The 25,954-nt window shown below is 41.3% G+C and overlaps 1 protein-coding gene across 2 annotated transcripts; it reads right to left on the reverse strand.

Annotated features, from left to right (window-relative positions):
* On the reverse strand, positions 1 to 25,747 carry frmpd4 (FERM and PDZ domain containing 4). Of its 2 annotated transcripts, none has more exons than XM_034128900.1 (17): positions 25,327 to 25,747; positions 18,346 to 18,462; positions 11,734 to 11,894; positions 11,362 to 11,464; positions 10,393 to 10,438; positions 8,837 to 8,941; positions 7,811 to 7,918; positions 7,282 to 7,413; positions 6,570 to 6,689; positions 6,200 to 6,336; positions 5,784 to 5,910; positions 5,469 to 5,558; positions 5,183 to 5,365; positions 4,906 to 5,029; positions 3,843 to 4,817; positions 2,193 to 3,356; positions 1 to 1,711 (listed from the first exon to the last, which is right to left on the reverse strand). In XM_034128900.1, exons 1-17 carry the CDS (start codon positions 25,365 to 25,367, stop codon positions 531 to 533), a joined length of 4,914 nt encoding a protein of 1,637 aa, XP_033984791.1. In that variant the 5' UTR covers positions 25,368 to 25,747; the 3' UTR covers positions 1 to 530. The 2 variants fall into 2 exon arrangements, with proteins under 2 accessions (XP_033984791.1, XP_033984790.1); XM_034128899.1 differs by having other exon boundaries at positions 11,344 to 11,464.
* Between the last annotated feature and the right edge of the window lie 207 nt (positions 25,748 to 25,954).

Consider the following 25,954-nt stretch of genomic DNA (forward strand, 5'->3'; position numbering starts at 1 on the left):
TTTAAAAGTTTTCATCTTTTTAATGATGTTGACAAATAATAACAGATAAGTACTCAGTTTCCAACGTGTAAACTGCTCAATAAATTAAGGTGACTCCAGCAAATGAAAAAGTAATATGCATTTAAATGATTGTTCACGTCTTGTCCTGTGCAATGATTTGTCTATAGCTTTATATATAGTGTATGCATTTCTTTAACATAATATATATTCTTACAATTTATAAACAAGGTACTTTTATAAGGTTGAAATAATCTACATGGTAAAACCCTACTGTAACCAATAAATCATAAAAAGAATCCCTATCATATAATATCTGATAATATACTTGAGAGGAGCGTCATATTCTTCTTCATAGAGGCCTTAATATAATCTATTTAAAACTTTAATGATTTATATAATTTATTTTAGATAATAAAATATCGTATACACAAGGCAAGTTTTTTTCATCACAGCAGTTCACATTGGTTGTCAAACCCATTTCTCTCATGTATGGCTTTTAAAATCAATAATCAGGACGGAATAACAACAGTTTATTTGTTGAGCAGTGTTTTCAGTGAGTGACTTAGTGCGTTTAGAATAACAGACATGGTGGCAGAGTGATGTGTCAATGCATTCACACTTTGGTCACCGGGGGATCTTCCCGACGCTGCCTCGGCAGATTTCAACAGACGCACGTAGTTCATGACCACCTCCTCCACCTTCGCCACCACCTCCCGCCGCTCGCTCTCGCTCAGCTCGTCCACCAGTGACATGCAGGCCTGCGTCAGACAGCAGAGTGTGTGGAAGCTGTGAGTCAGCGTGAGCAGCAACTCCTCCGGGCTGCTGTACTCCACAGCCATCTGACTGCAGGCGCTGCTCAGCACTTTGGCCTGCGTGAGGAGCAGCTCTGAGGACGTATCCGTGTCGGCCTCGCTGACCTCGCGGTTCCCACGTCTGGACGAGCGGCCGACGCTGGAACGCAACACGCCGACCATCACTAAGGCATCCTCACGTGCGAGTGCGAACCCTGTGTGAAGGCTGTATGTTTTTCCCTTCATTGAATTGACACGAGCCAGCCTGGCTTCAAGGCTCATGTCTTTCATAGCTTTAGAGTCAGCTTTCAAGACAGCGTTTTCCTCGCGATTGAAAGAAAGAGAGCTGACGGAGAACAGAGGCATCTTTTTGTCTTCGTCATCACTGTTTTTCTTTCTCCGCAGGAAGCAGTGACTGAACGGCCCACGGCACCTCCACGTCCCCGTGCCCAGCCTCTGAGCTGTGGACTCTGAACACATCTGCCTTCTACCAGATGGATTACAGGCGACTGAACCCAGGGACCAGCTCTTGGGCAACGTTTTGGCAGAGAATATCCTCTTTACTTTTGGGGGATCTTGAGACTGGAAGTTCTGACTGCCACCCTTCCTTGTAAGTGTGGCTCTTGTCTTCTCGAGCAGCGCTTCTAGGCTACTGGAAGCTGGCATTATGGCGCTCCAGCTCCTCCTGAGCATCCGATCCCTGTGTGGCTTCCTGAGGCTGCTTGTTTGAGTGTCACATGAAGGTCCGCTTGAAGGGAAAGCCAGGGCTTGTGGGTCGGGCTCGGGGCTGGCCTGTGGTAGCCCGCCGAGCTCTGTGCTACTTCTTAAAGATGAAGGTGACGTGGTTGTGGTGGTGGTACTGCTCTCAATACAGAGAGCTAAAGATGACTCTTCCCCAACCTTCTTCAGCTGTGTGCAAGCTACACTAGGGGTACAAGGGAAACAAAAAGCACTGTTAAGCATCTCCCTGACCGCACACATTCATCTGTAATAAACTATTTTCAAACTTCAGGAAAATATGATAATTTGCATACTTGTTAAAATGATATCATAACTAATTAAGGTTCAAACAGATACCTAAATATAGGTAGAAAAACATTTTAAATGCCTTACTTGAAACACAGATTATTTTAATTCAAAACTATTCGAGAGGCTTAAAGTGGAGAAGGTATTTTGAAATGTTTAAGATAAGAGAAAATTCAAAGGAGGAGACTTGTGCGCAACAGAATTATAATGCTAAAATAGATGCTCAAATAAAATAGAAATCACCTGGAGTATTTTCACATGCTTGCAATGGCATTAAGTTTAAAGCACTTCTGTACAGCATCAGAGAGCTGCTAACAGTTTTTCAGTCTTTTTATTTAGCTAGATAAGAGAGAGCACCCTCCTGTGTAGTTGTACCTGTGGTTTCTTTTATCTTGGGCATTCGGTGGCTGCCTTCCCGTGTGATCCCGAATCCCGGCTCCGCACTGGTCGCTGCGTGGATCTTCCTCAGCAGGGTGGGGTCTATGGGATGGCCGGCCCTCCCCTGACCTGGGGGCCCGTAAGCTTTTTCCTCACCAGGTGTGTAACCCAGCCCCTTCAGCGAGGACTCTGACAGTACATGCATATTGTCTGTGGCACAGAGAGGAGAATCCATGGGAGTGACACAGCTGCTGCTGCCTGTGCTACAGCCAGCGTCTATAGAGGAACACTGGGAGCTCTGCAGAGAATGGACGCCTTCACTCTGAATGGAGGACATGCGCTTGTTCATGTGGTATTCGCGTGTAAAAGCGTGCGGCTGCTCATTGTCCTGTGAGGCTGCTTCTCCTTCTGCAAGACCGGGTCCTTTCGAGGGTGAGTGGACATTTGACTGTTGGCTTCTTTCATCTAAGTCCCGTTTGTCTCCCTTTACTGTCAACCTGTCTGCGTGGGAAGCCTGTGAGTCATTCACACTTTCTGGAGAAAGATTTTCGGCCATCTTGTTTCCGGGCTGCCATTTTTGATTTCTGTCTTTAAAGTGTGTTCGCCCCAGATCCAGTTGATTCATGTAGTAGGCATCTCTCACAGTGAAAGCGTTGTACTTCCCAACAAGATGAGCGGGCTCGTCTCTAGCCGAGTCGTGAGAGGTCATGTGACCTCTGTCCGAGGATTCGCAGGTTTCTCCTTGGACTCTGCTCTCTGCCTCCCTCTGTTTTCCTCTCTGCCTGCTCATTACTGAGCCCATGTGCAGCTTAGTGAAGTATTCACTGACTGATTTGATTTCCATTGTCTCTGGCTCCATCTCACCGCCATCTGAGTGAAAAATCTGGGAGGAGGCGACAGCAGATGATTTCGCCTCCTCATCCTGATGCTCCTGTGGGTTGTACTGCAAAGCTCCCGCTCCACCAACGCTGGCTAAGGCGGACTCTGCCTTCTCCTCGTTCACGGCTGGGTATCCTTCTGCCATGGCCATGTGCATCCTCAGGTGGTTCTCTGAGTGTCTTTGAGCAGTGGCCAGCTCTGAGCTCTCTGTCATCTCGGAGGAATTTGTCTCGTTGCCAGAATCGGAGGAGTCGGGACTAAATGCCCGTGATATTTCTACACCTGTGTATCACAGAAAGACAAACACTTCATTAATGAATTCATCTGAGGCACTCGACAAATATCACAGATAAGGGGAACGAGTCAAAAAATAATGAATGGTGATGACAATGTGATTCAACATGTAAGGGAGAAAAGGAGTTAATGATAACCTTGGAATAACACAGAAAATAGTGCATCAATAAAGAATAACTACTTTAAGATACAATCAAAATACAGATCTATTTAAAAAGAGTCACAGGCTTTGAATATTAGCATGCTATCGTGCAGTATGTACAAATTATAAAATGGTTCATGAAATAATAAAATGTTGAGAAAATGATACTGAAATTAATACAAATGCTGAAATGAATGAAAAAATGCTCACACAAAGGGAAACATAGAACAAAATGGGCTTTATTGAAAAAAATCAACAATGACAAATCAGAAGTGAATGGCTGGAAAACGTGTGATGTTAATGGATGAACGTTACAATAGTGTAAGGAGAACCTGTGCTACTCTCGGACTGAGCCGGACTCTGTTCCTCAGACGCGGCGAGGGCCTCCAGTGCCTGTAAGGTGGAAACCACTGCATCGTTCAGAGGCTCCCCGTGGCCCTCTGCTCCGAGGGTGGGCACTGAATCTATGAGAGACACTGGGATATCGTTGCGGGCCCCATGGGAACGAGTCCCGGCCCCCTGCTGCTGCTCCTCCTCGTCAGAGCTGTCCCTGAAGCCGGGGGGAGGAGCAGCGATGGCCAGGTTGAGCGAGTGCAGCAGAACGTCACTGTCCTCCTCGTCATTACCCTCCGGAGGAGGAGGGAGGGAGGTCAAGTCAATGATGTCATCGCTGGACCCCGAGAGCGAGAGCAACATGGGTTTGTCTATGTCACTCATCACCATGTCCTCCTCACAACTGATGTCGTCCTCGTCCTCTGCGTCATCGGTCGTCTCCGCGTAGCAGATATCGTGCAGCAGCGGCTCCTCGATGCATTCAGTGGGACCGAAGATTTTGGTGGAGTACTGATACCCGTCCTCTATGGCATCCATCATCTTATAGTCCTCCTCGAGACGCCGGTACATGTGGCTGTGATTGTCTAGAATCTCTGGGCCCTCGTCCATCAGTCTCTGGTAGCCCAAATTTTGGGGGTTAACACTTTCTAAGGGAGTATCTCCAAATATGAAGGAGACCTTTGCACTCCTGGTGGAGTCTTGGGGTTTGGGCCTGGGGATGTTGAGGTAAGTTTGGGAGCATGGGATTCTGCAGCACTCGGCTCTCTCTACAGTGTGCCCCGGGTGCTGGGCCTGGTGGATCTCCGTTATGTACACTGGCTGGCCTTCAAATCTCCCGTGATCCAGGTATTCACTATCCTGCTCAGAATAATCTTGGTTGCATCTCTGGTTGTTTCTGTCCTCAAATCCTTGATGGGGCGTGCTGTATGTACACTCGATGGCCTGGTAGGTCTGCTTTACTCTCGCTGCTTGGCCTGCAAAGAGGAACCAGGGCATGAAAACAGGTCTATTTAAAAAAACAAAACGTTCTGATGAGTCATGCTGTGGGCATTGCAGACATACTTGTTTCTGTGTTTTTGGCCACATTGAAGATGGAGCGCCGAGAGTCCACCAGTAATCTGTAGTAGCCAGCAGTCAAACAGGCCAGATTCATCGCATCAACAGACTCCATTATGAGAGTGATGGGCTGTGAAAGAGACAGATAAGCAGATGATGATAAGCACAAAATAAATGGGAATAATTATAATGACTTGGTGTTGTTAAGATCAAAGCCCTAGAAAATATTCACACAACCAGACAGCGCACACATTTCTATATTTTGAAAAGAGAATTTATTAACCTTTACGTCCAGAACATGTAGATCCACTCTGACCCTGTTCTCGTCCTCTGTATACATCTCAATGCGGTTCACATGACTGAAATCGGCCAGAAGAGCCACCAGGTTTGTTTTGGTGTTGATCACATGGCTGATGCCATATTTGGGCCCCACCAGCAATGTCACTTCTGTGTGCTTCTCGCCTTGCTGTGAAAGGGATGAGAGATTCAGTATCACTTTCTGCATGCAAATGAACAGCGTGTGACACACTGTGTGGCTGCACACAATGTGATAAAATGGCCTCACTCACAACTAGTGTGGATTTAAAAACCCGTCCTCCGTACAGCCTCAAATCGCTGAGATACTTCAGATAATGCACCTTTGCTTGCAAGGCAGTCAGCTGGAATGGGGAAGGACACAAGACATATAGGTTGGGTTAAAAGCTGGAATGGGTAACACACAAAAAAAAAAAGGTGCAACAATATCCATTCAAGCAACCACGCAGCACTAATTCTTTTAATGAAGCCCCCCACCAGATGGTAGTAAAGAGTCTTTCCAAAGACAGAGATGGGGAGACTTGCAGATAAAGAGGGAGGAATAGAGAAAAGGGGAAGAGGTACCCTACCTTTTTACCAGGCGGCACCAGGTTCTGGTTGGTTTTGAGGATGTGGGTGAGGGCTTTTTTGATGTTCTTCTCTTTCATGCTCGACAGCACTGCAGGCGGCAGGAACAATGCCAGACCCCACTCTTTCCTGTGGACGCACAATTCATAAAGATTAGAGAAGGTCACTCAATCACAATGTCAAATAGGCATGTCATTATTCTTGACTGCTGATCGATCTACTTCCTCCGAGGTGGTGCATTGATTATCTGACAGGGTGCAATCAGAATCATTACCTAACCAGCAGTGATGTATCATCATGCATTACAGAAGGATGGTGACAGTGAGATCATTGTTTTGTTGTAAGAAAGCCTTCTAGACTTGGCAGGCAAACAACACAATACTCAATGGTTACATGTTGCAGTGTGACATCTACTTACTCAATGTACTTGAGGGAAACTTTCTGGGACTGCTTGGCGTTGATGGTTAGAATATACATTTGCAGTGCAGCCAGATGGAGGGCCGTGTCGTATTTCAGCTCTGACCCAAATCTCTCCAATACCACATCATTACAGCTCTGGAGGAGGCGGAGAGGGAGAGGACAGGGGGAGGTTACACTTCAATTACCTTCATTATCATGAAATGCAAGAAGACAACACACCTACAGCACCCACATGTTAGCTAATGCCGTTAGCAAACACTCAATTCTCCACTAAATTCGAGGAGTCCGAATAGCATACTGTGAGTCCTTAAACGTCGCCATTAAATACGCTGTACCTGTATGTGATATCCACATCTGCTGATATTCACCTGAACATAGAGGTACTCAAATGCTACCGCATCTCTCCTGAGCAGGTCCACGGGATCCTTCGGGACAAAAGTGATGCGGAAAAAGCATTTCATCTTGTGCGACCCTGGCCTCTGTGTCACCTATGGCACGAGTCGAAAGATAAAGATGGTCCCATTAGGCAACAGTAGATCTTAACTAAATTCATGTAGTCCGTCAGGATTAATATACCATTTTGACATTGATTCAAGGAATGGTTTAACACTTTTGGAAATAAGCTGGTTTGCTTTCTTGGCAAACGTTAGGTGGGAAGACTTGTAGCTCTCTCATGGTCAGGAAATGGTTAGCTTAGCTACGCTTAGCTTATAAAATAGAAACAGATGGAAACAGCAAGACTAACTTTGTCCAAAAGGTTAAAAAAATCACATCAATGTTTATTTTCTCTTTTATTGGATCCATTCAAATGTCAAAATAAGAAGTAGTGGTGTTCATGAGGAAATATTTTGTGCAGCTTCTCTGACAGACGAGTGATTTAGCATATTTCCCAAAATGTCAAACCTTTGCTTTTAACATCTTTCAAATATAAGCAGTCAGACTGAGATAGTCTGCAGGTTTGCTCCTGTTTTTCTACAGCCTGAATACGCAAACACCTGACTGCATACTAAAGTCAAGGGTGGTTGTCTATTATTTAACTGTGTCTCTCCTGTTTAGCAGCACCACAGAGAGCTGTCTCACCTGAGTTAGCATCTCCTGCTCATGCAGGAGCATCAGTTTGCTGGCAGAGCCCTCGGCTCTCTGCTCCAGCATCAGAGAGAAGTGCTCGATGCTCCTAATGGAAAGCTTCTCTTGCAGGGTCAAGATGACGTCCTTTCACACACACAAAGTCATCGTTAATACAATATACGAAGTGTGCAGATGCAGCAGCATGCTCAGCCCATTGCCAACACCATAATTTAGTTTATGGCTGAGCTCACACAAAAACAACTGAACATACTTTGAGCCTTTTACAAAAGGAAAAATGATGGAAATGCTAATTGCTGACCAAGATCTCCAGGCTGCCGCACATTTAATTGGGTTCAAAAGTTATTTTTGTTTCAACTATAATTTCCGTTCAGATAAAGTTCTGAAGGCCAAAGTGAAGAGAGGAGATTGCACTTTATATTGTGCAGAGCAACTCAGAATAACATTCAGCATTTAGACGGAACATCAATTAAGATTATGCAACTGCATTTCACAGTAAAGCCAGGTTCTTTCCTGCACCTACCTTGATGGATGTGCTGCTGTCAAATTTAAACGATTTAGTCTGCCCGTTCTCCAGGTACACCTTCAGAACATTTGGCATAAAGAGAAGGGAGTTGTCCTTCATCGTTTCCTAAAGATGGAAAAATAATCATTTGTTCAACAAATCTCTAAATGAAAGAAGATGATATACTTTAGTGAAAGTGCATGAGGAGAATTGTGTTATTGAAAGCCCCCTGTGAGAAAATGATTGCACATTCAAGAACTTAATGGGTAAGTGATTTGAAGGATTAAGGGAAAATGAAAAAAATATATCGACTAATGTGCTTTCTTGCTATAATGAGAGAGTTGATACACTCCCATACTTTAATAGTTATTATTACAGGAGCCCATCCAAGAAATAGTCAGGGTTAAAACCTGTTATACCACAAGGTGTCCTTTTAACACATATTTGTATGGATTAAACATCTAATATATAACATGTTAGTGAGCTATAAAAGGTGTTGCTAGGCAGATGATTGCAGGTTTACTCTCCCGACTGTAACTTCATATTCAACAGATACATATAAGCCTACTGTATGAGAGTGATATCGATTTTATCATCCAGAAGAAAACATGTATGTTTTACAATTTACACTCGTTTTGTAGTGAGAGTAGTACTTGTTACACACTAACGCATTGTAGTTCCTAAATTCTTTCTGGTTTTATGAATGATGCTGCTCACTAATAGGTATTTGTTGTTTAGGTAGGTCTTCTTACTTTGTCGTTACTCTCTAAGAAATGTCTGCATTGTGTCGGACAATTCTGAAAAATCAGGGAGGCTCTCTGTGAGAGTGCCTTCCTATTTCTGCCAATCATTACCACATGCTCTCTATTTCATTCCAGCGATGAAGAGCAGGTGCCTTTCTCATGCGGGTCTGTATTTTACCATTAGTGATTTTGATATTTTCCCTCTCCTCTCTGCCTGCTTTCACAGTGAAACTCTGCCCGCTGTCGCCTCCTGCTCAGATCCTCCATGTGTACAGAGTGAATCATGTCCAGTGTGACTTACGGGGACCTGGCCATTGATGATGACCTCCTCAGCGAAGCGGACTTTAACAGGATTAGTCTTTAACTTGGCCTTTTTGGCTGCGCTGATGAATGCCGATTTGGGTGACTTTTGAAGGGGAAGAAGAAAAAACAGATTGAAAGGACAATTAGTTCCTTTTTAAAGGATTAGTCATTTACTTTTTTCAGCTCCACAAAATTCAAGGACATGTTTGCTTCTGGAAACATGACAACATCCCATGTCTCCACTCTGATGCTGATGCAATTAGGGAGGCTGTGTGTAGGACACAAGAGGGAGGGTCCCCTCGCTGTCTGCTGGTGTGTCATTGAGGCTGCAAAGAAACGGCTGGTAAACAGATGCAATTACAGGGTGTATTATAAGAGCTGCTTGCTCCTCTGAGTATTCTGGAATACTACATCCATGTTTTCTTTGCAAAATCAAATCCTTTTCAGGTTGTTAAGTGGCTGTTTTGCGATGACTCTACACTCATCATGATAAGCCTCTGAAACACACACATTCAGAATGCATGTATGTATGTAGATATTACATTTTCAAGTTAAGGGGAAAGGTTTTACATCATAAAACACCAGTTACAGTGTACAGGGAATTAAAAGATGGCACCACTCTAGAAACACCATGTCTTTTCTGTGAGCAGTGAGCACTCACACATGATTTGGTCTATTTGTTGAGGTCATTCAAGCATAATGTACATTTCCACTGACTTATTATGTGCAGAATAAATAAAGGTCAACTATACGCTTCTGGCACTGTGTTCACAACCATCTGGTGCCTCATGACTGGGGTAAATGTTAAAGTGGCAGGTTCAGTCGAGGTCTTTCAAGGATCTGACACTACAACAGGAGAAGACTTGGAAACGCTGCTGCAATTGGACTCCTTTGAGTAAGTGGGACTGTTACACGCAGCCTTAGTAGTGCCAGAACAGACATATGGCATGATTAATGGATTGCGTTTTATTGATTCAACTAAATCATCAGCTTTAAAGGTCACCTATTATGCAAAATCCACATGTTCATGTCTTTCATACATAAACATGTGTCCCCTCTGTGTAAAGAGATTCTGAAAGTGTCAGGAAAAAAGATTCGCCCACATTTTGTTTATATAAAAACCTGTCATGAGCTGATCAGATTTTGGCCACTTTATGATGTCATAACGATTTTCTGGCTTGTGTTACCATTAGCCAATAACCAACCAAGGTAACCCCCCCCCCACCTTATCACCTGAATCTCCTCCTAGACCACCATTGTGTTCTTTTTAACCAAATATCTCTCAGAGGGGCGTGGGGAGTGGCTCCTTATTTTCATCTAAAGTAACAGACACAGAATCAGCACTTTTGAAACAGGGCTGAAACAGAGGGGTTTATGGGATGCTACAATGCATGATCTGTTTGGTATTTGGAGCCAAACACTTCAGAGACATGTTTGTATATATCTGAGAGCTATAATATATTGATGAAAAACAGTATAATAGGGGACCTTTAAGCGCTAAATCAGCTTATTGGAATCTACTCCATTTCATTCAGAGAGGATGGAGAAACTTACTGGGTACGGCTGAATAACGCTCAACAATATGGACTCCTTGCAGCTCCTGCAAGACACACAAAAAAGAGAATACATTTTGATAAAGGTTAAAATAAAACAAATGTAAGGAAATCTGGAAATATTTCATTTTTTGTTACTGTTATTTTTTGGACATCATGGCGGATGGTATCACAAGGAACACTGTGTCCCAGTGATGGTCCTGCAGCATGTCCTGCATTCACAGTTTTACTGCAGAGTCCATTCAAGGCCACAGGAGCAGTGAAGGATTGGCCACTTGGGCACTTCTCCCTGGACTAATGTTCTGTTTACAGACCGCTGCACAGGTCGTACGAGGACCAACGCTCACAGCCAGCCACTCAGCTGTGTCAGTGATATTAATTTAATGAGACGCACGAACAAGCATTGACACCAGCAAAAGGCTAAATCATGGTGAGAAGAGCAGGTGGTTCATGATGTGCCATATCTGTCCAGCTGAAATATTTGGTTTCATTACATTACAAAAAGTCGTATAGAAAGTTGGGCTACTTTTGAAAATCTGTGGCAATAGGGTTAGGTGTCCATAAAGGGTAAACTGTTAAAAGTAGTTTGGTTGTTTCTAAAGTTGAAAAAAAGTGAACAACAGTGCCTTGGAAGTTTTTAAGTTTTAATGTTTTTTCATTAGGGATTTAATGTAACCCCAAATATTGTATCTATCCCCCAGCCCAAACTAAATGACTGCACCATTACTGATGTAGGTGTGTCCGTACAGGTATAAATACTAATGCAAACATGTATTTTACAAGTTATTAATCATGATCACTTTGTATATATATTACTTTTTCATTGAGTCATTACTGTATATACTTTGATTTTCCGTTGTAATACAATGAAACCTAAAAACTTCCAAGTAAAGTGACACATTTTTATAGGTAGTATACTGTATAATCATCAACAGGTGAAATGACATCTCACCTCAGTGTGTGGTCATACCTGACAAGATCAATAACCCTCTCCCTGGGCGCTGAGCTGACCGGCTCATCGTTGATCATGATGATCTCGTCTCCTGGGACCAGCCTGCCTTCTGATGGACCCCCTGCCAACACACACCACACAACGGTTAAGTGGTACAAAGTGCACAGTCATGCCATTTTTCTTTGTTTCCTGTCTCGTGGCTTAGGGGTCTAATGAATGCTTATTCATCGAGTGCTGTTCAAATCAATGAATCATCCATGTGAACTACAGACTGAGTGGGTTTTCCTCTCTACTTTGTGGTTTCAGGATTTCATCTGCTTTGGGGATTGTGTTGATATTATCCATGGATAGGATGAGTCATTGCTGTACTAGACTGTCGGGGCTCTTTACCTGGTGTGACTGAGCGGACCACCACAGGTTTCTCACTGCCTGCCACAAATCCAAAGCCCAGCACTGGGTCCCGTCTCATCTCCACCTTCCGGGGCGCTGGCGGCACAAACCGGTCCCCGTCCAGACGGACCTCATCCAGGGAGCAGCTCTGGGAGAGGTGGCTGCGGACAGAAGGCAAAGGATATTTCCTATTTTATGGGGTTTTATATTTTATATTGTTGCATCGACTCAGTTGTCTTGTGTCTTATCTGTCAGAGAGAAACCATTATTTATTTTATTTTTATTTTTATTATCATACATTTTATCTCCTTGTGTCTATTAACCTGATTAAATGTTATATTTTGCTGCATGTACCTGTAAAGTTCTTAACTTGTGATGTGTCATTTTGTAAAGCACTTGGAGCTGCACTCTGTCGTATGAAAAGTGCTATATAAATAAATCAAATCAAATCAAGTTTTATTTATATAGCACATTTTTAAACGATTTTTGGTCAGCCAAAGGGCTGTACATATAATGAAAATACCCTACCCTATGAAGCTTTATTATTAGTCATCACTACGGGTTGTACACTTTGTAAAGCACTGCTTGTGTATGCAGTGTTGTGAAGCCAATGCTAGTATATGAAAGAACAACAGAAATTGTACTCTTTTCATAAATGTGTATAATATAAGAATTCAAAAATGCCATTGCTAATATTTAAACAATCTTCTTGACACTATCCTTGTTGCTGCTGTAACACTGAAGACGTCCTCAATGCAGGAATGCAAATGGATGATCTTCATGTTTTCTGTATTTAAATGTTTTTGGCCATTACACAACTAAAGCGATTTGATTTTGGATATTGATAATAATAAGTTAACATGTTTGGGATACACAAGGAACAACTGGATTTGGGTTTTAAGTGTTTAGGGCCTTATATCGGCACAAAGGTTGGTTGTCGTAATTAGTTGATTAATCGATTGACAGAAAACTTCATTTAAAACTCCAATCATTCTCTGGTAAAAGCTTTTTTGCTGCAAGGATTTAGCTTTATAACATATTGTTTCTAAGTGGTTTGGGACTGTTGTTTGGACAAACTAAGGACACACCGGTCTGACTTCATCAGTTTCATTACCGATGCCAGGGTTTTTAATTAATCAAGTAAATGCCTGACTGTGGAAGTTAGTGTGATCCTTGTTTAATATGCAAGGCAACATCAGGTTTAACCATCCCAGAGAATAATGGGCAAATCACTTAAAACTAATGTAGTTAAAGGTCTAATTTAAAGATATGATTGCTGAACCTATACACTTAAGAGAATTCCCTACAGAGAAACAATCAAAAGTCAGAACAGAGAAAGATGTTAAAAATGTAATCTAACTGCTTATTGTACAGAAAATGATTTTTTTACCTTGTCTCTTCATCCCCACATTTTTAAAGACAGAAAATATATTTTTCGGGAAATAAGAAAGTGGTCCGATGCTGCAGAAATAGAACATGTGGGCGATGGTAATCAGCTCCAATGTTTGTGTTCTCCCATTGCAGAGATCCACTCTGTGCTTTACCAAGGAGCCGTCAGAGTTCTCTGTAGTACTCACGCTGTTATTTGTTAGGCCTTTCACTTTGCCACACTGATTAAGATGCAGGCATGATGTGGAGTGTCATGATGTTGAAACCTCATTACTGACTGATATGATGGTGGAGGAGAATCCTGCCAATAAGAACTTGCAAACAAGACTGTCCTGAATGTATTTAACCATTTCCTTCACTATGCATTTGTATTTGCCCCTTGCTATCGGGTTATTCTCTTCTCGAGCTTTAAAGCAAAGACTGGTTGTAGCTTTCACATATTCTCAGAGTTCTTACAGTGTTTCTTCACTTTCTCTTGGCTGCAGAAGAAGAAGCAGCAGCAGCTCCGTATGGTGCCAACAATCTTGGTTAATTAAAGCCGTGGGCAGACAGTGTGTAATTCACAGTTATTCCTGACACATGTACTGCTCACCACTAAATACTAACAATTAATCTTTCGAAGCACAAAGCCACAGAAAGATCTGTCAATCGCCATCCTGATTCCAACAAAAAACATGTTCAGCAAGATGTTCAAAGCTAAGTGACTATCAACTGACATTTTAGAGGATAATTCAACCATTATCTCCCAGAGCTATACATGTTAAAATGGTGAATGTGTGATCTGTTATTTGAAGTAGAATGCAGCTAAAGATAACACAAAAAGACAGGAAGAGGAAGGAATGCTGACACAAGGTTTTCAACTTCTATTTGCTTGTGGTAATATCAGTCCTGAACTTGAAGTGAACCTGAGGACTGTGATGCTCTTTAACCTTTCAGACTTAGAGAGCTAAGACTTCAAATGAAATAGACTTTTAATGTTAAAAAAAAAAAACCCTTAAGTTACCCTTATCCAAAAGAAAGATAATATGAACACGAAATAAGATAAATAGTACAAACAGTTTGTTAACATTGACTTTAATAGCCAATTCTATGAAAATGCAGCACATAGCTACAGTGGGGGAAATACTTTAAATGTATGTGGAACTGTAAATAATTATCTTAAATTAACAAATTGTCTCCTCTTTCTATTGAAGCTGAACAAGATGTTTGATAAACTGAGCTGCAATAATTTATAGGATATTAAACAACGTGATTTGCCATCTCCTCCAGCTGAAGACAACAATAGTTTGAGTGCTGCAATTTTTCTTAATTTCAGGAGCTTTTATTGCACAGCCTCCTTGAAGGTTTCTTAAATGTAAGACATATTGCATAAGTCCTTCTGCTTTCTCGTCACAAGGACTATATTTCCGTCCCTTGATCTACCCAAGGAAAAAGCAGAACGAAGACAAAAGAGAACACTTAGGGTTGTTTATTACTTAAAAATACAATTAAAATATTCACGATAAAGCTATGCAGTAAATGTGTCCATGTGTTATAAAAGAATCCAGCAGGTATTGTGTAATCACCGACCCGCCGGCACATGGATCTTGTTTTTATGTTAATTAAACAAATGCCTCAAAGGTAATGCTACTGATTCCATTTAAACGATAATACATGCAAGCTAATTCAATATGAACTGCATCAGTATTATGCAGAGGCCACATTACATGTATTTGCAATTAAGATATAATCCTGTTTGATTCAATTAAAAATGACACAGCCTGAAGTTATCCATTGGTGGGTTTCTAACACATCTGCATTAAGGTGTAATTAAAAGTCTCTGTCATGCACACACATGTTGTTGGGTGGTTAAGGCTGTCTTTTTTCGTAGATATATTGGACTCTATACTGTTTATAAAACTATTTTTTAAGAACCTTTTTTAAGAACCACATTTTCTTTTCAAGAAATAAAGTGGTTAAGAATAAAAAAACAACAAACAAATGAAAAAAAAAGTATTAATCCCACAAAGAAATGTAGTAAATTGACATTGTTCAACCTGTTACATAATGCAGTTGTGACTCCTTTGCACACACATTAACCTTGTAGTTATACTGTAGTCTTTCAAATGTTTGAATCCCTTCATCTATAATACGCAAAATGTAGGAAATTTGACCCATTGACTTACCCTATCACATGACCTCACACACCAGTTTGACTGATTTAAATACATGTACATTACCCATTGTGCCTCACTCAAAATGAGGGTTGAAAATCTATTGCAGAGCAACACCCCCAGATGTATTGACAATACAGAGTAGAAACGATTAGGTATGTAAAAAGCGAGGCATATCAATAAAATGGTCTGGAGTAACAAAAAGTTAAACTCCAAAGCCGTTTAAAAAACTATTTTGCACATCCATTTGAAAATGAACGGACTAATTGTTGAAATTAACACCGAAGCCTGTGGTTTCACGGCGGTGTTGTGCAGCAGGACGGTCAGGCAGAGAGAGGCAGCGGCGGTGCAAAGCCTGCGGCACCAAGACTAATTGAAAATAATGAGCTGAGTGGGTTGGCCCTGAGGTCGTCGAAGGAGAAAAACCCTCATTCTGTTATCCTAAAATAAAGAGAATGTGTCAAATAAGTTCAAAAAAGTTTGCAGCTTTTTAATTAATTTGTTTTTTTCAATGCGTTTAACAATAGGTCCTGAAATATGTTATAACTGGCATGAAAGCAGCAGGGGATGTGTTGTATTTGTGAACAGAATAGCATAAGGAAATCACCATTTAGATGTTAAGACTAATTACAAATACTTCATTATTTCAGGCCCTGATTAATTTGACCCGCCTATTTGATATTTCTCTCAAACCATGTCAGTGAAAGGGATCCCAAGGCTTTCAAGATAATATTGGTGGTGAGTGGGCACAAATTCATGACACACCCCATCAGCATTTACACACCCTGCTGGTGGTAGCATGAACATGACAACACACAGCAGTGTGGCGTTCAAGTGCAAGGCCAGAATTACAAATGGATTATTATTTGGTGTAGTAAATACTTTTACAAATAGCTTTTCATTGCATCATTTGAATGCAACATCGATTTGAACTAATGTGTTTTCTAAGTGTGTCAGGTAAATATCTGATTAACATTAAATATTCCATAAGCATTTCAGGAGAACACCCAAGCCACTATACATACAGAAGAGACAGAAAGTGTTCATCTTCTCTCTGTTTCCAATTAATTTCTTTAAAAAGCATAGCCCACAGTTGATTATAATGCCTATCAAAATAACACATTTATCCTCAGCCTTTTGCCAGTCATTACATGACAAGTCATAACAATAATTACCTCACAGTGAACTCAATCCCTTTACATTTCTGAAGGTGCTCATTAGACAAATTACCTGGATTTAATATGCCGTTTTTATGTCTGAAATTACAAAATCAAGAGATTGCGCACAAATCAAAACCATATGGACCTGTGCATTCAGGAAGAGTGCTGTCTCCTCCCCTGCACTGCCACCTGCTAAACATGGCTGCATTCCCATTGTGCAGACAGCCATGCATCTAAATGGTTCCTAATCATACTCATTAGCTGCTAGCGTAGCTCCACAACACTCTACACCGTGAGCTACACAGTTAACAAGATGAACTGAAAGGGCAAGAAATGCTGGCTGACGGCGTATAAAGACTGTTTTTACTCTTGTTTTCTTAAAGCACGTCGTGGACAAAGTGGAGTTAGCTCATTACCAAAAGCAATATCCAAACTCTTGTTCTGAAAGACTGTTTAGACACGACTCACGACTTGTTGTTGCTGAGGCGGTTATATTTGTCCTGCCGGGAACACAACCTTTTTTTTCTTTCTCTTAAATTATGCAATCATAGCCAGTTTGTATTGGCATTTTTTTTTTTGCTGTGTCACTCCTCCTTTAGAGGGACTGGCTAATGTGACCTCCCAAGAGGAAATTGTCAATAAAATGTAGCTTATTCAAGTCAATTTAAGTACTGACGGAAACACTGTTCATTTTACTTTGGTGTCTTTGTGAAATTGCCATCCTGCCATCTCAAGCTGAGTCTAAACAAAGAACAATTCTCTGTAAACTCTGTCATATTCCCAATTATATTTATTTACTCTTTTTAGCAATCCTCCCGACTATTGTCACAGCTGTCTCTAACTTCTATTACAGCTACATTAAATACCCTATGTCACAGTGTAAATATTAAACAGATACTGCTTTATTCATGTGCTCTTGTCACGCAGATCAGACATGTGTTCCACTGAGAAAAACAACAATTTATTACAAACACCCTGGAGCCTTGACAAACCCCGATGACTACAGACAGTCACAGAAAGGGACATTTGATAATTCATGAGTCTGCCTCAAATTTAGAAAGCTGGAGCTAGAACAGCCTCCATGATCTGCCTCTCTGCAGCCAGCACTTTCCCTGCTCCTTACTTCTTATATAACTCCTCTGACATCACGCTGCTCGTGCTTTAACCCGAGTGTGACAAGTGCTCACCTCCTATTCACTATAGCATGCAAATACACAGATTTTATTCACATTACAGAGATTAATCTAGGACAAAAAAATGATGTGCATGTGGATGCATTATAATATTATAATAATTGTTAAATGAGCAGAAGTAACAGTCTCGTGATGAAAGAAAAGGAGCAAATATTTAGCTAAAACAGTCAGAATCTAGTATCTAGTATGAATGCATTTTGCAAATTTGAGGATATGTCTCTGCCTTAGTAATGAAACAAGCGAAAACTAATGAGTTACATTTTAAAATGTGTACACAAGCATGACAAAAACTGTGCAGTTTCTTTTTACCTGCCTGTACAGATCTCCAGAAGTGCCAATTAGGAAGGATCAATTACGCCGATGCCACTGTAACCCAGCATCCTCGGGGGAACACTCAGACTCTCAGATCAAAACAAGTCCCTGCACAGGTGAATTTCCTCCTCAGCGGCAGTGCACACACACACACACTCTCAAAAGCCCTCTTCTGCATTTGGGAGACTGCATGAGGAGTGTTGTGGGTGTGTGAGAGAGAATGAGAGTGGGCAGGGGCAGAGTGTGCGCAGAGGGAACAGAGAATCAGGAGTCTGAACGCACAGATGGAGACAGTGTGGAGGCAGTGACGTGGCCCGGAGAATAATCACAGGTTGGCAAAGCGTAAGAAACATCTGGGACAAAGAACACCCCCACACACTGTTTCTTTAAACACAGGGCACTTACTTGATGTAGCAGTCACGCCCCTCTCTATTGGTGCCCATGTCCCATCCATTGGGGGGTCCCTGGGAATGACTCCAGGTCCCTGAAGGGGGCGGCCAGCCTGAGGATTTGGTCCTGTGGCTGCAGAAGAAGAAAAAGATGAGAAATGAAGCAGAAATTCATATCATAATGTGCGTTTTCATTAAACTTGCATAACATGCCATTTCAAGCTCCAGGCTTATACGATAGAGTCAGTTTATATCCGAAATCATTTTTAAATAATAATTGTAATAGAGTTTGTTCAATTATAATCGGGGGGCTGACATGAAGCGCTTCGACCCAAGTGATAAGAGATGATTCCAGCGTGATAAACAATGTTCCATAGCCGCAGTTCACTCAGTGAATACAAATCTAATTAATTACGTAAGCTAGACACACAGGCGGAGTTGTCATGCTTCACTCTTGTGCTTTGAGAGGCATGAAATTGCTTATATTACTAGATGTCAGCACATCATTTATAAAAGGAGCTCAGAGGAATGTCTTTGATTTGCTCAATGCCAAGACAATTTGATAAAGTTTATCAAAGAAAAGAACCAGCCATTCACAAAACAATTATTGCCATCTATGAAATACTACCCCGTTCTAAGATGGAGATGAAATAAGATTTTCTGACTCTACCATCATAACACAATTCCTTGTAGCCTTTCCCCTGTGCCACAAGTTGGCAGGGTACAGGTTTTCAGCAGAATTGGTTAGAATGTGTTTTTGTCCGCACCCCCTCCGTGCCTTCCCTTTATCTCTGTCTTTGCGTCTGCACACTGGTGATGCTATGAAAGCAGTGGCAGTAAGTTATGTCACTTCAAAGGCATGTCTGCCGTGTAACCGGGCTCTTCGCATTCATTATTCAAAGCTCCTCTTTCTTCCCCTCTAAATGTTTCCCCAGTTACTGTACCGATGATAATAAAGTGTGTGCAGGGTGCTTGTATCTGCATGAGAGTGTGTGTTTGTGTGGGTGTGCCCGCTAACACACGTCTGTTTGTGTGGGCGCACGTGCCCACTTCATGAGGTATGAATTAAACATTGCCAACTCATCAACACAACATATAAGCTGGGAGAAAAAGGTACAACATATTCTAAAGCTGTTCAGAGCAAAAGTTAGCCACTTCAAAAATAATGCAGCCTATGCCAAAGTGTTTTGGAGTTATTCTAACAAAATCAACAAACACACCTAAGTGCAACTGAATGCATTACATAATAACTAATTCATAAAAGGACGTGTGCTGAAAATGCTGTTTTTGAGTGCGTTAGATTTAAAGTCGGGCTCTGAATACAGGAAACAATCTTTCTTTCTTGGGTGATAATAGCGTTTCCACATGGATATGGATTTATTTGACCCGCAGTAAATTAGCTGGGAGCAGGCCTCGATGGTGTATATTTAGAACACATTTCCTGCGGCACGTAGGATGTGTGTGGACAAACTAGATGCTGTGTGACACTTTTGGAGCCAAGTTCACCTCATTGATGAGTCCTACTTATACCATCCATTTCAGCCTCCGGGACAAAGCTAACAGCCACGCTAACACTAGCAGTGTTCAATGTCGCAAATGTACACATTTAGGTCAAGAGATGTAACGTATAAAAGGTCAAAAAATTGCAGCATAAGAATATTATTCTTTGACGATGGTATTTCTGAAGGATTACACCTTTGGCAATGACATTTTCCAAAGGTCTACTACGTAATAAAGCACAATGTACTTACAGTTTTAGACGCTGTGCCTTTAAAATATGTTTCTGAACTTAAAAATTGTACACCATAATCCATTTTCTGTCCCTCAGCCACAAGTTGTCTGTATTAACGACACAGTCATAGACGCTGTGATCTTTGATTTCTTTCGTCTCCAGGCGGGAGGTGCATTATGCCATTGAGTCGCAGCACTCCAGTTTACAGAGAGGCTGAAAAGGTTCACCAACTGGTGGACAGTGAAACTGATCTTCCTCGGCTATAGCATAAATAAATGATGGCTGCACGCTCACATCGGACTAAGTAATTGAGCGCCAAGTGGGCAAGCCATGCTGCACAATTCATGAATAGTTACCCAAGAGTCAAAGGGAGGACAATGGCAACAAGAGGTTGCAAACAAATGTATATTATTTTAAGACAAATTGCACAGAAACTGCAAAAATACATAGTGACTCATTCTTGTTGTAATTGTGCAAAGTTAACATCCCAGGAGCAACCAAAGCATAATCTTTAACCGTCATTAACAAAAAGAGGAAAATGAAAAATGACTCATAGTTCATCAAATCAATACATTGCAAACACATGAAGGTCTAAGCCTTTGTTACCACAGCAACTAGCATCAAGGTTGTACCATACCATTGTATTGAAATGCTTCATTTTGATCATCTATCTTAATATCTTTGTTCAGATGAATGTGGCAAGAATATGTAATTCATGAGCCACTATACTTTTCAACATTATGAGTTTAATTGTACTGCCTCTGAGATGGAAAAGATCAGTTTTTAGTCCTTCATAAAAACTGCATGAATAATGTGATCCTTGCTTTATCACAGTAGTTCACTTTCCCTTTCATTATTCTAAATAAGCCAGTCACCTTACCGAGGAGTGTTATGGTGTGTTATGAAGGTTGAAATCCTGTTAATGTAGGGAGTTACTATGCATTATAGACAAGCCGCAGCTAAGAAGAGCACATTCCAACAGAGACACTCAAGTTAGTTAAATAATTGACATGGATAATCTCCATGAGGCTTGGCTATAGGAAACCACACTCTGTTGCCACATGCCGGCCATTAAACATATTGGATATAAAGATTTGTTCATTTTCAAACAGGAATTCAGAGAGGTATTTTCTCTGAGTAGAGTTTGTGTCAAAGTCCCCATTTGCAACTTGTTAACTGACATGAATGTGCTCATCGCCAAAGGGCAAATCTCTGCATTTACTTATTGGTTCTTAGAGCTTTCCCAGCATGCACTTGGGGGGAGTCAGGGAATTATTCCGGAAGAGTTTAGAGGGCCACATTAATATCAATATTACTTAGCTACATCACCATTACTTACAGTAAACAGCACGTACTTCTCTTACAGTACAGCAGTATGTGATTTATAAGGATCCTGTCTAATAGGATCTTATGTATTATTAACAAACTATTTCATTATGTCAGAGCAACATTCAGAACAGTTGCAGCTTCATAAATCCACACACAGGTAAACACTGAATGCAAACACACCATCTGTAATGCATTACCAGTAGTTTTAAAGGACTTAAACTAATAGATATAATTGGATTTCTTTGGATCAGGAATCCAAGACAATTGTTATTATCACTGATCACACATACCCAACTTTTTAAAAATCGAAAATAACTAAATACTGAATGCAAACACACCATCACAAATGTATTCCCAATAGACTTAAACTAATAGATAGAATTTGATTTCTTTGGATCGGGAATTTGTATTACAATTGTAATGCCTGTCTACATTTAACATTGCACACAAACCCAACTTTTTTAAATGGAAAATAAATAAATCCATATTTTGATGGTCTCTTTTTGTGACAGTGAGGGAAGAAACACATTAGGGAGTCTGTGACGCTGCTTCTCGGTGCTAAACAGAGACATTTATGCAGAGACAGACTGCTAATGTGATTCTGTTTGGATATGAAATCTGTGAAGAGACAGCAGATGAGATGACCATCTCCTGGGAGGAGGACGGGGGGGCAGAGCAGAGAAGTGGTTCAGACAGAGAGGAACCGCTCTGATTATAGGCCTTATTCCACTTCTCCTTTTCAGACTACCTCCATACTGTCGAGGAGACAAACGCACTGCTTTTTGTTTCAGCAACATCGGCCCTCTGCTTCATTCTAATCTTGTGGTGAATACGGCAAAAGAACATGCCATTTTTCTAAATTGGCGGTTCGAGTATTCAAAGATATTGCCGACAAGAGCACCACAACATTGTTTAATGTCATCGTACTATTCTTGCCCATTCTGTGATTTTACCTCATTGTTTTTGTCTACTTATTGTTTTTATTTGACATCAGAGAATCAAACAGTGTTTTTTTATATATTCCTCATTTACACGAAACCACTTTCCCAACTAAATCAGATCACATGAGGGAATTTCTAACACAGACTTGAGAATATGAGTCTATATCCCCCCACCATTAAACCCACTGAATATTGTATTTCTGTGTTTGTCTTTGGAAGCCCTGATATTGTTGCCATGGGCAACTGCACTATCCTGAGCAGCTCCGTGGTGCCTCCATATAGAAAAGGTTTTTGGTTAATCTCCTCTGGGTGGGAATAAAACAGCATCTGGGAAACAGGCCACACGCTATGATCCTCCTGCTCTGTTACAGTGAGTAAGACCTCACAGCCCCCCTGCATACCTGTTCAACAGCAAACACTATTATCTTACTAAACAGCTATACTTGAAACCTGGATACACAACAGAGCCTGCTGCAGCACCTATACTTGCAGAATTCAATGTGCATGGTTGCACACGCACAACACATTTTCTCATTTGAATGAAGCATAGACATCTGTCTTTTCATTATTATTTCATTTATACCCTGCATTTTCCCAAAGCCTCCTTTGCTTCACAGTGCGTTATGTAAAACATCAAGCAAACATAGTGGTGAATTTAGCCCGTGGGCACTGAACTAGACGTGGATTCACCTTATTGTGCGACTCACTGCTTTTATGCTAAAAGCTTTAAAGGAGAGAACTAAATAAATGGTTGCCTGGGACCTCGTGCACCAGCCAGCTGGCTCCCATCTCTGACCCAAAGCCATTTCTGATACTCTTCCCTGAGAGCTTCTGACGAGAACAGCTAACAATGACAGATCTGTTGCTCGTTGTGTACTCTGATGAACAATTAGGCTAATCAATTTGTGTCCAGACCAGTGATTTCCTGTGCAAAAAGTTTGCAGTCAAAACATGTCGAACATAATGGATTTTTTAAGAAAAACCCAGCCATGAGTGAAGTCATGCAAAACAAGTAAATGATCTTTTACTGATGTTCCATATAATTAATCTTGATGGCACGAAGAAAATAATTCCACTCACACATTTCATGCAAACATGTATCTTTTACACGACTTTGCACTATTGCACAATAACAAATATTCTATCCATGCAATGCGGAAATGCAAACAATTCCTTACACACAAATGTTGAGTTAGGAAGTCACTGTGATAATTAAAACTTTGTCCATAGATGTGCAATGTTAAGGCTCATAATCTTCACAGTAATGTTGCCAAAAAAACATTTCTAACAAGCACAGGATATATATTAAAAGTTTAACAACACTTAAGTAAAATCAAGCCAATGTTCAACATGTAAAGATCAAATGATGCAGTTTTTCAAAACTTTAGTTAAACGCTGCCAACTTTCTTTTTAAAAACTGGGGGTGAAATCTAGCAATCACTCCTCCAACAAAAGAATATCAACCATGTGAAAGTGTTAGATTGAAACACGAAAAACAAAGAAGGAAAATGTAAGAAAGAGCATCCCTTTGTTTCTGAGGCAGTCACGTCTGGGGGCGTTGTGAGGCAGCAGTAGGAGAGAATGAAGAAAATGTTCCCTTACTGGTACATCACTAAATACATACAGTGGGTTTCTCTGTAGCCTTAGCAAAATAGAGTCATGCTGATCTAAATGCTTTCTGGCAGCTGAGAGAGAGAAAACAAAAAGAAAACGCCAGTGTAGCAGTGGTAACTCATAATCAGGGATAGCATTGTGTGGTTTATTAACAGTGACAGGGTGCAGTGACCATGGTGGTCCACTGGGAGCAGCATCATAAATGCTGCCGCCGAGGGATACAAAACTGGAAAACAACGGCCCTTTAATCTGAAGGAAAATCCGTTCTATATGCCTGCTTTCCTCTAGGAATGTTAAAGAAAGGAAATGTTCATTCTACGCAGAAAAAAACATCTCAAGCATTATATCCTTCCTCGCTGCAGTGGGTTGCTGTTATTGTTTGTCTTTCTTTCTTTTTTTTAAACTAATGAGAAAAATACCAGTGCAGTCTGTTGATGACTCATAAGCGAAATGCACTGAGCGAGCATTCTTGTGACACAAACAGTATCTGATTGAATAATTCCCATTTATGATCAGCTGTTCCCCCACCAGTGGTCTGTGGTGTTTCTGATGGAGCCAAATCCCAGAGGAGGATTAGTGTCCACTGGGGCACATCAACTCAATCTAGCAGACCCATGGGTGCATGAGGTGAGCTGTCACCCTGACAACGAATACATTCCTCCAGACTTTTAGTTCAACATGCCACATATTTGCCATCACATTCATGTTAAAAAAGAAACTAACAATTTCCCCATTGAAGAGTTACAATAAGACTCTAAACCTAAATGTGGTGGGTTTGTTTTCCTATGTATTGTTTTCATTGTGCAACAGCAAGCCTTTAACCACTGTCAGTCATCTCTTAGTGTTCATCCTCCTGCTCTGGGCAATGGAATGTGAACTTGACCAATCATATTAAATGACCACACATATGTACAGTATGAGTCTAAAGACCAGGAACAGATAACAGTACATTGTAAACCAAAAAAAGGTTGAAAATTACTTATGAATGACATGAATTGGTAATCATTATCTTTGGCCTGAAGTGATTTCAATTTGAAACAACCACACATCATCCTCGTAGTGTTTCAGAACATGTATGGTTTGATGACACCACATGAAGCAACAAACCATGACTATTCTCCGCAGTCCAAGACATTTACGAACTTATATACACACAGTTTACATAAAAGAACTGCATCATCCTCTGCATCCACCCCACTCCTGTCTACTTCACTACATCATACATGACTGCACAACTTGCTCTCTTGAGCAATCAATAACTCAGCATATTTAATCACCTCGTTCCACATGTGATTCTTGTGTCGTATCTATAAATCAAGCCCATACGAAGACACGAAACACCACCTGCTAGAGAACGAACAGAAGCATCCGTCGGACTCACCCTGACAGCTTTGGCATCTTCACAAAGCTGAACACATCCATGTGCGCTGCAGACTGCAGTCAAAGCTACAAATTAACCATGTACTTCACTCCGGCTCCATTGTCCCACACTATCTTTGGCAGCGAGGAATAAATAATTCAGGAAAAAAAAGTGGAGCTTCCACAAGTCAGGTGGAGAGATTAGTCCTGTTGTCTGGGCTTCTGCATGGCTGAGTGATTGCTGTGTCCTCGCCTCAGCAGCGCAAATCCACAGCTCATGCAAAAGGATCTGGCAGAGCAGCTTCCCCCGGTTACATCCTTCAAAGCATGCCTCTGTTAGCTGCGTTAAGCCACCTTCATTTAATTTCCATCGCGGTGGAATGATGTGCGGGAGCCACACAGTAACAACAGCTTTGGAGAGAGGCAGAGAGAGTCAGGAGCAGAGAGAAGGAGGGAGGGACAGGGGGGGCGATGGTCGTGGGAGATGAGAGTGGAAGAGAGAGAAAATGAGGAATGTGAGAGGATGGTGAGTGTGTTTATGGAAGCAAGGGCCATGAGGATTACTACTAAAGGATGCAGACAGCTTTCAAGAATTCCCCAAAGGCAAGCCTCATCAATCGTCAGACATGCGGTGTGTTTCCAGCAAGCAG

Source organism: Trematomus bernacchii, unplaced genomic scaffold, assembly GCF_902827165.1.
Source record: "Trematomus bernacchii unplaced genomic scaffold, fTreBer1.1, whole genome shotgun sequence".
Lineage (NCBI taxonomy): Eukaryota > Metazoa > Chordata > Actinopteri > Perciformes > Nototheniidae > Trematomus > Trematomus bernacchii.

What these genes read in the sequence shown, in the direction of transcription:
- frmpd4 (XM_034128899.1), bottom strand. Translation starts at nt 25,367, where the DNA reads ATGGATGTGTTCAGCTTTGTGAAGATGCCAAAGCTGTCAGG. An exon ending in TTTTTAAATCCACACTAGTT is followed by an intron (nt 5,366 to 5,468) that starts GTGAGTGAGGCC and finishes TCCCTTTCACAG; the next exon opens with CAAGGCGAGAAGCACACAGA. An exon ending in CAAGATAAAAGAAACCACAG is followed by an intron (nt 1,712 to 2,192) that starts GTACAACTACAC and finishes CCCCTAGTGTAG; the next exon opens with CTTGCACACAGCTGAAGAAG.